The sequence below is a fragment of the Siniperca chuatsi genome, linkage group LG23, assembly GCF_020085105.1.
Source record: "Siniperca chuatsi isolate FFG_IHB_CAS linkage group LG23, ASM2008510v1, whole genome shotgun sequence".
Classification (NCBI taxonomy): domain Eukaryota; kingdom Metazoa; phylum Chordata; class Actinopteri; order Centrarchiformes; family Sinipercidae; genus Siniperca; species Siniperca chuatsi.
Genome location: NC_058064.1, coordinates 7,030,001 through 7,044,940, shown reverse-complemented (window position 1 = coordinate 7,044,940; position 14,940 = coordinate 7,030,001). Strand labels below are relative to the sequence as shown.

The 14,940-nt window shown below is 39.8% G+C and overlaps 1 protein-coding gene across 13 annotated transcripts in view; it reads right to left on the bottom strand.

The window, feature by feature from the left end:
* magi2a (membrane associated guanylate kinase, WW and PDZ domain containing 2a) overlaps positions 1 to 14,940 on the bottom strand; it is a 230,003-nt gene that overhangs the window by 165,082 nt on the left and 49,981 nt on the right. Inside the window, exon 1 of one of the 13 annotated variants that reach the window (XM_044186302.1) lies at positions 3,732 to 3,756. The exons of the other annotated variants lie outside the window; for them this stretch is intronic. Coding sequence (XP_044042237.1) covers positions 3,732 to 3,741 — 10 coding nt within the window. The 5' untranslated portion in view covers positions 3,742 to 3,756. Of the gene's footprint in view, positions 1 to 3,731; positions 3,757 to 14,940 lie in introns of those variants that run through there. 13 annotated transcript variants of the gene reach the window in all.

Genomic DNA, 14,940 nt, shown 5'->3' with positions numbered 1-14,940 from the left:
TTATGCTGACCATCCCCAGCTCACCCATTGCCATGGAAATTCACTCAGCCCACCAGCTGCCTGCTTGTGTGTGAGCATGTCTCCTGGCGGGGGAGGCCTGGTCCATTTTATCCTGGGAATGGGACACTAATAGTGCTGCTGGAGCAGGAACTAGAATATGTCCTTCACGTGCTGCATGCCTTCCAGTGGCCACACTAAGCAGTAGATGAATGGGGAACAGCATGGGAGAGCAGACTGGTACCTCAAATTTCTGAACCTGCCTTGCACTCAAACACGTATGGCTCCATTTATACCTATCAAAATGTGATCTGTGTCCAGATTTGCTTTTTGGATAGGGACCAATCCAATCACACTTTTTGAGGTTATACTTGGTATTTGCATGAACTCTTGTTTTCTGTATAGTGTCTGCATCCTGGTCTGATGTCATTTGTGTCCCAACTACTGTATGTACAAGTGAAAATGTGGGTGGCTAGGAATATAAGGGCACAGTCATCAAGTTTAATGTAGGTTTTTGCATGTCCTCACATCTGTATTTGTTTTGCTGGAATAACACTGGTGAACAAAGAAGTTGGCTGAACTTCATTTGAACCTGGTTTTGCATAAAAGCACGTGATTACACAAGGTGCTCTACCTCTACTGACCAAACTAATTTGCATGCATGTACGCTATTGGGTAAGCACAATCTGTGATTTGCATGCAAACACAGAACTGGATGAACACTGACAAACAATGACCACCTACTGTAGCATTAATGAGTGAATTCTCACAGCTGGAGTCTGTATGTAGTAGGAAAGACAACGTCGATATTATTATGTGAACGATTACACATGGCAATTCAGTGTTATTCTTTACTCTAGTGAGATATTCAGATGCAGATCATATTTTTTTTAGGTACACATGGGTACAGTGAGTGTCTCAAATCCTTATTTCATGACCTTTCATGATCATATGTTTGCCCCAATTCTTAAAAACTAAATTTTTAAATGCAGTGATGTTGATAGGTTTTCAATGTAGTGAGTCCCCGGGACCTACAGGTGGTCATTTAAGTGGGTCCCAGGGAAAATGAGTGTGTCCCCAATAAAATTTGTGTTTTTTCACAAATTGTAGTGTTAAACTCAAGTTCATGTTAGGTGTGTAACCGTACACAAAATTCACAGTTCTGTATGTACCTTGGTTTTAAGGTTTTAAATAACCTTTGTGTAATTTATTTTTGAAAAACATTCAACAGTGGCTCATTGGCTATAATTCTTATTATAACAGTTAAGGCACTCAAATACTAGCATATTGTCAATAAGAAAAAATAATAACACAAAAAAAATAATAAATAAGTAATGCTCCATCGTAAGACTCTGACCTGTTGATAATTCCTGAACTTGTGCTTGTTTATACAGAGTTACACATCGGACTGATTAACATGCACATGTGAAGGCACATTGTAGCAGAGCTCAAGGATTTTGATCTAAATCTTGTATTCTCTAGAGTGAGTATGGTCAAATACCTGCAGAGATAAACACTTCTATAGCATTAGTTATTGCTTTGGTACAGTCTGAATCTGCAGTGAGAGGCTGCCTGAACACTGTGGGGAGGAGGACTCGCCTTCCAGTCTGTTTTTGTCTTGTTCCACTAATTGACACATTTGGGTGGTGTTACAGGTAAAACCCATTTTCTAAATACAAGGTTTCTTTTGTTATTTCTATGATTGACAACACAGATTTGTTGTTCACATTGTAGCATTAATAGGGAAAAAAACTGCGTTCCCGGGACCCGTCGATAGTGAGTTTACTGCGTCCTTTTGGATTTTAATGCGTCAGAGACGCAAGATAGCAACATCACTGTAAATGTAAAGCTGACACAAAACAAATTCTAAACAGAATTTATACATTGCTTAACACACATAACCTGACCAGTTTGGACTCTCTTAAAAATAAATGGGCAACAGACCTAGACGAAATAATACCAGGGGCAATCTGGCAAAAAATTATACAGAGAATTTACTCCTCCTCAATATGCCTTAGGCGCACTGTCCTTCTGTTTTAAATTGTACACTGTCTTCATTGGTCCAAAGATAGATTATCTAAGATTAAGAAGGACTTTGACCCTACATGTGATTGATGCAAACAAGCTCCTGCCACATTGTTACATATGTTCTGGTCATGTCTTAAGCTATATATAGATTTTAACAATCCATTTTTGAGACCTTCTTTAGAGTATGTTGGAAAACAGTAGACCCATCTCCATTAATTTCACTGTTTGGTGTATGGATGCCTGGCTGTACCAATGGTCCAGTACTTGGGGAACATGACTTAACTGTCCTATGTTGAAGTTGTATTTATCTTTTGTGATATATATTTGAAAAATAAAAAAGACCTTGATCAAATCCATATTTCGTGATGATGGAGTTACACGTTAGTTTTACCAAAATGCTTGAAACCGCACACATCTTTTCATTATTACGTCCTTTAGAGCTAAAACTGTGCAAATCTGCTGTTACTGGTCACCATTCTAAGTGTCCCTCCTGGATATGTCTGCGGTTATTTCCATTTACATAAATCTGGTAAGTGATGAAGAAATGTTGCATTTACACTAGTAGTTAGTGACCAAATGCATGTCTGCTCACTTTAAAGCTATTTTGGTTACCTTCAGTGCATCTTGTGTGCATTTAAACCTGAATATTCTTGTTAATCTAATAACCTAGAGCGGGTCTAGACCGTACTCTTTATAATATTCTTTACAGAGACCAGACAACTCATACCAATACTAGAATTGTGTTTCACCATGTGAGCCTGTATGTGTTGTATGTGTGTGAAATGGGCCATAGGAAAGCTGTAGTATATAAAAGCTCAATATAGTTTTCTGTGCTCAAGGGTGGATGCCTGAAGAACATCAATACACACAGCATGGTATTTATCAATACACACCGTTACATGTGCCAAATATTGTGTGAGGATTTCTACAGAAGCTGTATACTAATGTTAAATGATGTCTTGACCCGTCATTGGCCTCTACAGCGGACATCAGGCCGTGCCGTCATAAATCAACTGAACCATCAAACAGGTAACACCATTCTTTGTCCCTGTACTAAGCTACATTTAAGTTTCAAACCTCTGAATCCTACCCTTGCCCAAGCACAGAGCTAAATTTGGCTGCCCACACTGGCTTGACTGGCAGTTTTACCTAAAAGCCACTGGCTGCTGCTAAGTACTTCAGCACTTGGTTATGTCTCCATGTATATCGCCCTTGTGAAAGGCTTGTTTTACACCTAGAAGAGAAGCTATGCCTGAAGACAAAGAGCACATGGGGCAAGATTTTGGGAATATGGAAGTGAATCAAAGGTTGCACCTAACATGAATCCTGCCTGCCCTCATACCCCACACTCCAGCTGATTTGATTGCTTTTTTTCTATCTAATCCATTACCAGTGACCCTGCTTTGGACACCTAGCTGCCTATTCTTGCCTCTGAATCTCCTCTGCAACCTTTTTCCCCCCATTCCTCACTGTTGTCACCTCTCCCCACAAAGACTGCCATTTGCCCTTTCCAACCTCCCCTCAGTTTCTGGATGTGCCCCTTTTCACTGCATCATTCCACCTACCCAAGCTTTTACTGTAACTGCCTTGATTTCTCCAGCCGTCCAAAAATTACTGCTGGCTGGCCAGCCAACAATGCATTAAATAGAATTAAACTCCAAAACATGTCACTGTTTGAATGCAGCTGTGTAATGACTATCACATACCTTGTCTCATCAATCTCCTCCCTTTTAGTCCTTTCTGCTATTCTCTTTGTCGATTCATTTCCCTCCCACCTTCGTTCACATTCTCCTATTTCAAGCTATTTTTCTCCCATCTCCCCTTTTCCTTGTTTCTATATTTGTAGAAGAAACATAATAAACCTCAAATGGGGTTAGTTATTTATTCATTTGTCGTGTCAGCAGTTTCAAAGAGCAACTGGAAGGGCTTTGTTTGCCTGATACAGCCAGTGGGAATGGGTTGAGATTGACAACACAGAATGGTATGTCAAAGTCCTGCCATCACATACAATGCATGTCTGACACTGGTAGGCCGCTTGTGTCAGCACAAGTCACAGTAGGCTGGGATGTAAGTGCAAGGAACGTAAGGGTCCATTCACAGCAACACTTAAAACTGCAAAATGTTTTGGTAAAATATATTCATTTCGCAGGGACAAACTAAATCTGTGCAAATCTTTAGCGTCAAATTCAACTTCGGTGAACTCTGACACAACAGCAGCAGTGACCAATAGTAAACCGCCTTGATAGTGAACCCAAACAAAAGGAAGCTATCATAGCTTATTAGGTGTGTTGCACCATTTGCTTTTATCCTTCCTCAGCTGGAGTGTAAACTGCTTCAAAAAAGATGCATGGTTTGTAGACAGTTTTGAGAGAAGAGTTGATAAATACTGTGCGTCTCTTGAATACATTGTGTATACTTATTTTCCTGTTAGTGATCTAGTTAGCTTGTTTAGTGACAGTAAGCAAGCTAGCTCAGAGAACTAGTGTGACTGACTTGTGCCAGCATGTTCGGTCTGTGTACATTCTGGCAGTTTTTCGTTTGAAACCAAAAACGGAAAAACAGAGCCGTTTTTAATTTTTTTGTTGTCAGAATCAAAAAATGAAAAACAAGAAAGCCAAAATCAAATAATGGTCCAATTTGGATTTTGCAAATTCCTTTTTCCTTTTGAAGAAAGACATGAAGAAAAGCAAGACAGGTGACCCAGAAGTAAAAGTAAATATATCAAAATAAAAGCCAAGAGGACAGAATGGCCATTCCATAAAAGTGTAACATTATGCAAGCAAAGGATCTATACCAGGGTAACGTTAGAAGATAAATAAATAAATAAATGCATAAGTGCATAAATCAAAATCTTTTTTGTTTTATTCTTTTCGTTTGACATGAAATATCGTTTATCCAAAAAGTGTGTGATATATTATTTAGTACTTATATATTTTTCACATAGTATAGTATAGTTTTACATAGTAATAGGCTACCAAAGTAATTCATCGTCTATGACATGATCAAGCTAATGGTCACTTTTTATAGCTATTGTTCGTTGTTGGCTACATGTCGGCTTCGTTTTTTGATTCTGACAACAGAAAAGTAAAAACGGTTTTTGGTTTTAAAAAAAATGGTATTTTAGTTTTTCCATTTTTGGTTTCAAACGAAAAACGAACTGCCAGAACGTATACGGACCATGTTCCTGGCTGGCTAGAGTATTAGCAGTTAGATCGCTAGTTGCAGTAGTTCACCAACAAGCACTGTGAGTAGTCCCTACGCCACCACACCTCCTATTTCGCAAGGGCACACTGATGAACTTCGCTGATCCACTTCGCTGTTACACTTTCTAGTGTGCCCAGGACATATGGGTTCAGTCTGAGCAACATTTATTACAGAAAAAACTTTGCTGGCAGAGGAAAAAATACAGGCCGTTGACCAATTGCAAACCATCTTGACAGTACCAACAGTACTTTGAGGGAACAAAGAGAACTGGAGAGTCCAGAATGGAGGAATCTAGCATATTAGCTTTGTGGCACCATCCAGTTTTATTTAACCCTTCTCTGTCAAATGCGAAGCAATTGCAATAGAGCTTTCGTCTTTGTATCCATTTTGCCACAAACAAAACTATGCACAAATTAATTTCTGGTGTGACTGGGCAGAAAGGTGAAGAGCAGAGGGTAGGACGCTAAGGAAGAGGGCATTGTGAGGAATGAGAAAGTCGCTAAAGATAAGGCGATTTCAAAAGGGTGATGCAGACTGCCATGGGTGTGCCCTTCCAGTGAGGAATCAGAAGCAGGGAGACATTGACAACAGAGCGAGCACATTGAAGCTGTTCCCATACGATGGCTTTGAAGTCTAAGAGAGTGTGAAATAGCCTCACCTTGGTCGACTTCTGTAGTAGTACATCCAGACTCATGCTAATGTAACTGTGCCAGTAGCTCAGTCAGGAGGAAAACTCCCCTCGCTTAACATGAGAAGGATCCATCTCCTTCCATCTCCTGTCAAACTGTCCCCTCAAAAATGTAATTTGCCTGTAATACTGTGACAGTTTCACAGTTTGAAGACAAAGAAATTCATCCCTTCTGAGAGACAGAGGTTTTCAGGCATATGCAGTGGACAGAGTGGTAAAAAGGCCAAACTCAGTGCTTTACAATTTGGTTGCCTTGACAACAATTTTACTTCTATCACAGTAAAGACAGAACTAACCGACCCAGTGAAACAAATCTCACACAATGTTATAATTAATTTAATGTATTCCCATTTTGTATAATTTAGGTACGTATGTCTATTTCCTCAGAACAAAGACATCACACTGATAATTTAAAGAATTTAAACTTCAAACCCCTTCGACCATAACACCCTTAGAGCCTCTATAGTAGTTTGCAATATTTGTATTAATTACTATAACTCCTTCTGAATCAAGCAAAATTTGGATCCCTCTGCTGAACTCCTGGAGTTTAGATAAGTGATGATTAGTGCTGAGACGACATGAAGGGACAGAATAAAATTGAGACAAACAAGGGATGTGGTTGGCTAGCGCTTTCTCCCCCTGAGACAGAAGTACAGAGCTGGATGGGAGGAGAGGGAGAGTAAAGATCAATATTTAGTTCCTTAATTGGGCTTTCATTTAAAGGCAGGGCCAGTATCCAGTAATCAGGGATATCCCATGATAAGAGTCATTTAGCTCTACTGAACTATGTAAAAATCCATAGAGGAGATGAGAGGAGAAGAGTAGGGCTTTTTACGATATAAGAAGAATATCTAATTGTGATTTTTCTGATCAATATTGCAATAGTGATTTACACTGCAGTTATTTTATATAAACTACAGGCTAATGGTGGTCTACATGGTAGTAAAAAAAGATAAGTTGTGTCAAGCAAAATCACAAACGTATGAAAATCATTGGATGCATTTGTTTGTTGTTGATGTCCTCCCGAGGAAAAGTCAACTTCTATGGCAACTTAGCTAGTTTTCTATAGGATAACTGAATAACATAAAAACAACACTGTCGTGTTTCTTTTCTCATTTTTGTCTAAGCATAAATAGTGTAGACACTGACATGCAGAGAGCATATTAACTGAACGTGCCTACACTTTTCCTGTGCAATTAGGGAGTATTACCGACATTTTGGGTGTTCTCACTTTCGGTTTTACCTCCAAATAAGGTGGTTTAGATAATCGTGCTAAACTCTTGGCTTGTGTACAACCTGTTTGATCATCTGATCTTATCATAACTGATAGGAATCATTACCAAAATTATGAAAATAAGACCCAAGATGTAATATACTGCAATTATCCTTTACTAATGTAAGGCTTACATAATTAAAATGTGGTTCTTGTGACTTGAAAATTGCACTTTTTTAAATTGTTTTGATATGAAAACAATTAATCTTTCAGACCTATGAGGGAAGATGAAGATAAATCTCACACACAATATCACCACAAATTATTGTGAATTACCTAACCCTTGCTGACTTTACAAGAACCAAACACATGGCCTTGTTAATGGTGTTGGACATTACCATCTCACTGAAGCTTGACCATTGATGTCAGGTGACTTATTGAACTGAGTGATGGCTGAGTCAGGGTGACTCCAATACAATTGCAGGAAACCAGGGCTTATTTATATAATTAGGTCGCTAGCTAATAACGTAACCATAATGGCTGCCACCGGGCTTACTCCTACGCATTGTCACTGTTACAGCACAGTTCTCATTACACCTCGCTGGGGCCAATTTAATTGAACTAACCCAATCAGAGCCCAGGAGCTCTCCGGTCTGCTGAGCTCAGCAGCGCTGGTAATAGAAGCTGATGGAAGAAAGATTAAAAATGTTGCTGCTGAATCACTCTTTGCATTTCCCACATTCCCTGCTATGTTTATTTTATGCTGGCAGTAATGAATTATGGGAAATGATACGGCCGCCATGTAAGCCGCTCATGTAGCTTTCTGAGAGCAAACAGAGCTGAGATTATATTCTATGTAAATGTTTCTTTAGCAAGTGTAATGGGCTAAAGTGGTGCATGTGCAAAGTGAGCTGTTGAATATTCCTTTTCAATTATGTTTTAATGAACTGTGACAATGTGAGGCTCAGAGGGGAAATGTCAATGAAATATTTGCTTGAAATTTAATTTTAAAAGAGGCGAAACTGCAGAAGGGCTGTACAGAGATGCACAGAGATGTTGGCTGCATGATTTCACACACACACACACACACACACAAACACACACAAACAACCACACACACACACACACACACATACACTCACAAGAGCTGAAAGTAATCCATCAAGTCTTTCTCTCTTCACACACACAAACACACTCAGGTTTTAAGTGATTTACTAGTTCTTTCTCACTGACTCACACTCAAACACACACACACACACACACACACACACACACACACGTTTACATCTGAAATTTATGGAAAGCCGGCCCAGTGTGACCTACAGAGTTACTGTTGCTTCAACAACTGCCTTTCTCGTCACAACCTGCGCTGTCAAAATAGCCGCCACACACAGCCAATCACGGCACACTTCAAAGGCCTTTTCACCCAATTGCATTTGGCAGCCCGACTCCAGATCACAGCTTACTGAGCAAAGCAGAGAACTGTTTCTGAGTTAACATCCCCCAGCAGAATGCCTTTTATGGATAAACCAATACATTGCAAGAAAATGGAGATGCCCCAGAGAGTTCACAGACAAACATAAGCAGTATACACACAAACAGCCAACACAAGCCTGCACCCTCTGGATAAGAACATTTGGAGTGCAGTGCAGAAGCTGGAGTGTGCGTAGATCATCTGAGGTAATCAAACTCCAAGAGGGACCCTTGTCAGGTCAGATCTCAACAGGATTTCAACATGAATCCATCTAAAGCTCTCCACTGTTGTACAGGGACCACTCAACAAGCAGTCATTTTGGTGTGCAGAGGAAGTTTTGGGAGGGAAATGTGTTCGGAAGCCTGAATGCCTACAGTGCATTATTAAGCACCCAGTATCTGGGACATAGTCCTAAGTAAAAGGTCATCTGCATAGTTTGAAGATGCATCATGCAAATCAACTGCTTCACATTTGCATAGGAATGAAGCTACGTTCAAATTTGGTCTTAGCCTGGCCACGATTTGTTGTGGACATACTTTGACACAAAAACTTAAAGCTGCACCAATCATTTTGTTTTATATGAACAATGGGTCACGTTACTATGTGTAATGTAAAAGCGTCTTTAACAGCTTGTTCAGTTTTTACAGCCCACAAATTTACTGTTTTGGTTCACTTTCACCGCTCTCATCAGCAGTATTTTCAGAAGCAGCAAAAAATCTCTGATAAACACACTGTACACTACCTGCACAACATTAAACAGCAGATAAAACAAAGTTACCAACTACCTAGTGAGCAAGAGCAAAGTGGAGCTTTTAGCAGATAAAGAGCCAGATATTTTAAATTCTGGTTACTGATAAATTGTATGGACTTTAAAATATCCACAACTACTGAAATTGCCACATAGAATTTTCCCAAAGCCCAAGGTGACATATTCAAATAGTTTGTTTTGTCCAATCAACAGTCCAAAACCTAAAGATATTCAGTTTACTATCATATAAGACACAGAAAAACAGAAAATATTTGCTTTTGTGAAACTGGAACCACTACATTTTGTGACATTTTTGCTTTAAAAACTACAAAACTGTTGATTATTGCTAATTGCTTTTACTTTTCTATTGATCAACTCAGCATATCAGCTCTACAATAGATACAACAAATGTAGCACATGTAGTCAATCCAGAGTGCACTTTCTTAAATTCAAATAAAACAGGTAAGCAAAGATTAAACCGCACGAAACATTTGTAACCTGGATATACTGTACCTGTGACTAACTTTAGAACTACTAGTTCCCTCTGAGACTCTGATCAGACTCATACATTTGTCATTTAATTTATTTTGCCTGCAAGTACCCATGTGAGTAAAGCTACTACTGGCTCATCCAGGTCAGCTTTCTCAGCTCAGCCACATCAGTGCAACCGGACAACCATTTCAAATTCTCCCATGTCACCCCCCTGGAAACATCCCCATCACAGGCTGCCCATGGCTGCACTGGACTCAAAGCACTGGTGCTGGCACACATAAAAGGCAGCTAAAAAAGCTGCAGTCCATAACTCGAAGCCACGGCCCAACTATACCCTCAGTCCAATAAGGACAGCACACTCACTGCTGTCAGTATCTTCGCTCGCTGGGAATTACAAAGTTTTTTGTTGAGTTCCCTCCAACAAACAATCACATACACTTATGGCTTTTCTTAGAGCTTCTTTCTCACATGATTATTCTTGACCCAGCAGACTTGACTATTGCTCTATCATCTCAGTAAGTCGTGGCATTTCATTGCTGCCTCCCACCTGACATTTATGTTATTTTCATTAATGCCTTTTGACATTTTTGTCAGCTGCCCTTTATTTTTTGGGGACTCAGTTGGAGCAGAGGAATGTAGATGGAAGCAGCAATATCCTGATGCAGCATCTACACTGTTGAAAATAAAAGACAAAAGAGGAAATGGAAGCAGGTCTCTCAAATTGTTGATGTTCATTCCTAGAAAGATCTGTTATCAAGACTTTTTTGGATTGTCTCTTTTATCTATGCTATCTATACTTTTCCTTCTGATTTTTGTTCACTTTTTTAAATTATGGGTGTTTCCATCATTCTGTTTGTAAAGAGCAAATTAAAAATATGCAACAAACAAGTATATTGATACATACTTATTGCTGTATTGTGACATTAGGACTCTGATCTGCGTACACAAGTCTTGTGATTTGCTAAATGTTAAATGTCATCTAAAGTAAAGATGTAAAGAATCTAATGAATAAATACAACTGACCAGTTCTTGGCTGTGAATCCGTAAGAGGCAAAAAAAAGTACACAACAACATCAGGCAAACAAACAGCAACCACTTGATCAGCTGAGGCTTTTAAATTCTGAGGGGAAACGATTACCTGTAAAGCCCTCAAATAGAGCAAGACTGACTAATGAAAATCAACATTTAAACAGGCCAGTGTTGCAAAGCATCTCATTGATTTTTCTATGTGTGAGAAGAGGTTAATTACAATCTCAGAAGCGGTCAGCACCATGCATTCATCTAGAGGTAACGATAACAGACTGAACACCACTATGTGTGTAGGTACAGGTAACAAAAATGCAACCAAAGTTTTCATCCTATAAACTTGAGGCCAATTTCAGTTCCCCTGAAGGGAACTTAGCACAGGAAATTGACCTTGGTTTGAAAGGCTACAGCAGAGCAGCTGATGAAAAGAGAAACACTGTGTTTTTCCACCACTGATCTATACCACCCATTTACTGTCTGGGGCTCCCTAAAGTGCTCTATTTTGTTCTAGCGGGAGAGGGCATTTTGGGCAAACTGCATTCGACATAAAGGCTTTCATGACTTCAAGAGCAGAGGAGAAAGGACCTCTCTATAGGGCTGCTTTCAAAGCTCATCTTTGATTTGAGAACTGGTTGTTTTCCATGTTGTCAATCCCATTTGAACAGTATAACCTAGTGGTTCCCAAACTGTGGGGCGAGCCCCAACAGGGGAGGCATGGTGAAGGCTAAATAAATGCTTTGATAGTACAGCAAAACATGGGGAAGATTGTAAAAGGAAATGTTAAAGCGGACAATGAACCAACTCCGACTGCACCAAATGTCACAGACTCAAGAAACGACAAGAAAATCTGATGAGGCTCGATGCAGACTCTGTTGGGTGTCCAGCTGCTGATTATCAAACCTTCAGTCTGGTGGTTGATCTGCAGGGAGTTTTTCCTCACACATAACCACTGGATTGTGACTGATTGAGCTAATAGCTGGTCTACTTTTCTCAACTTGTAAAAATTCATATGGGTTGTGACAATGTGATCCATTAAATCACTCGTAGTAAACCACTGAGCTGAATCAGATTGATCATGACGCATCTCTTGTGATTCATTTAGTGGTTAGATGACTTCAGTAACAGTTACCTCCTTTGTGTGATATAGCTCGTTCTCCCTGAAGCTTAATGTTTAGTAAAAATATAATAGTTTCTTCTGATGTTAGTGGAATGGTCTTTACTTCAGGTGAGATGTTTAACGTGGATGTGAACTACTATTTAAGATAATTAATTCCAATCAAAATGTGGACAATGCTGACCAAAATTGGCATGTCTTTATCTGAAAAGAGGAGCCAGACAGAAAAAGTTTGGGAGCAGTTTTGTTAATCAGTTTATCATTAAACATTTACTAGTTCCAGTCTTCCATTTTTGAGGATGTGCTGCTTTTCTCTGTTTTATATCACTGTAAATTGAATATCTTTGGGATATGGACTGTTGGTCAAACAGAACAAGCTATTTGAAGACATCACTTTGGGCTGTGGAAACATATCAACAGATAAATGAATAATGAAAATGATAATTAGTTGCAGAACTTGTGTATACAATTGTAAGCAGGAAAAAGCATGTTTGCATGTTTTTGTAGTACAAGTTTAGTTTTGCTGTTCTTTTCTAGGCACCACTAGGGGAAATTACACCTGTCATGTCCCATCACTGTTGCATGCTGGTTCACATAGTTCAAGTAGCTGAAGGCTGCAGAGGACTCAAACTACCACAGACACTTCCATCAACTGGTTTACCGACATCTCCCTCTGAACAAACAACTTTTTTTCCTCCTCTTGCAGTCTCAGGCAGGGACACAAATTCAGGCAGTCTTGCAGAGACACCCCATGCTGGCGGTGGCCCCGGCCCCAGTCGCCCCGGGGCCAAGTGGGAACACACAGCATGACATGCGATTGAGTCTCCAGCTCAGAACCCTCCACAGACGTGACTTCTTGCTCCACAGTTCATCAACATCAATGTCAAACCCCCATGATATTACTTCCAGTGTCTGGGTCAGTGAGCTGCCAGGAATTGACCTCTGACCCCTCTGAATTAGTCTTTTCTTCAGAAATGTTTACAGATGGGGCAGTGCGTCAGTTTTCTGTTACAAATTAAATGAAGCCTAAGCTGGCAGATAACAAACTGAGCCACCTCATTTAGAACAAACACCTTCAGCCTTGAAATTTCTTCTTCTCTGAATCTTATTATATCTTGGCTCTTTTCTCCTCCTTCTGTAGCTCTCCCCCTGTCTCACCCCCACCCCTCCCTGTCATAATAAGAGTGGTGTCGGCAGAGAACTCTGGAGAGGGGGAGGTTCATCAGCAAATGGCTCCCTAAAACCCAATCTCATTTATATGCAGATGAAATAAATATTGATGTGCTGCCACACTCTCATCATGTTTTGCCTAATTGATGCCGGCATTCTTGTATCACTCGTGCTAGGTATGACTACTGGCAAGAGGCTTGCTCGTGAAATGACTTGTCGCAGACACAACAAAGCCATAGCAAAGTGAAAAGACAGACAGACAGCACTACACAACCCCCGGAAACAAAGCAAAGTGAAGTGACATACGGACAAGAGAGAGAATGCCTGATATGATTCATTACTGCACCAATGGCAGTTAACTACCATGCAAGGCACTGGCCAAAGCACCGGGAAACATCTTGTCCTTCAGCACGAGGAGGTGCGAATCAAACAGTCAACCTTGCAATTAGTGGATGACTTGCTGTTGGATGGTAGTGGATCTACCACGTGAGGTGGCTGTGGGTCAGGAGGATGCAGGTTGGGAATTAGCAAATGATAGCATGCTAACACGCTAAACTAAGATGGTGAACATGGTAAACATTACACCTGCTAAACATCAGTATCATTGTCAGCATGTTAGCATGACATTGGTATTTAGCTCAAAGCACCACTATGCCAAGTGCAGCCTCAAAGAGCCACTAGCATGGCTCTAGACTTGTAGCTTGATAAATGCCTGAAAAGATTAATCGACTGATAAAAATGTTAGCAATGTATCTTCTGTCAGTTGGCTAATCAGTGAATCAACTAATTGTTTCAGCAGTGAATTGTTTTGAGCACTGAGTCCAAAATTTTCATAAGGAAAATTGATGATCACAATGAAGAATAACCTTTAGATTTAACATTATTCTTTATTTCAGCAGATCATTTTGAATACCTACTTCCTCAACTGAGTTACCCATCTAATTATACAATGGACCGTGTCTGCTGTGCTTTAATGTGACTTGCTATGAGGCATGTGATCAAATCACTACCGATCTGCAGGTGACTGTCATTAGCTTAAGGACCGGAAGGAATGTTGTCAAGTACACAACAATTAAGGCAAAAGCGTTAATTAGTTTGACTCTAGCTGGCTGCTGTCAAAGGACAAATCAAATGGAGTAAATACATTTCAAGTGCAGGGTGAAATAAAGGGGAAAACATAGCTCTTGTTTCGACTCGTATTAATAGGTTTAACATACACTCAAGTGGCATAGAGACAAGCTATAGAAAATCAGAGCAAAATAGGGGAAGAGAGAGTATCTGTTATATTGGGATCAGTCCTCTGAGCTGTCACAATATTGTTGCTTCAGTGCCACACTCTCCGCCACAGTACAAATCTTTTTCAGCAGGAGCAAAAATGTCTCCTGACATGAAAATGCTAAAAAGCTGCTATTTGTGAAAGTCACTGGCATAATAAGGATGAGCCATGCAGGCTGAGTGTCATTCTGTTTTAATAAGCTGTAACCTACTACAATGCTGTTTATCTCTTACCCTGTTCTGAATGAGACATTTGTGACAATCCATCAGTGAGCTGTGTATATGCTTAAACGATTTAGTCAACTGCCAGAAAATTAATCAGCAACAAATTTAATAATTAATAGTTTTAAATGTGGCTTGCAGAGTTGTTTTCTTGTAGACCAATACAGTTGCGCTTATGTTCAGTTTTTCTCACCAAAAAGCACTGAGGCCTAAAAAACGAATGAACAGAAAAATTATGCTGAGACACATTTTTCTGTCATTTCTGGTCGTGCTGCTTCTGTCCTCTTGT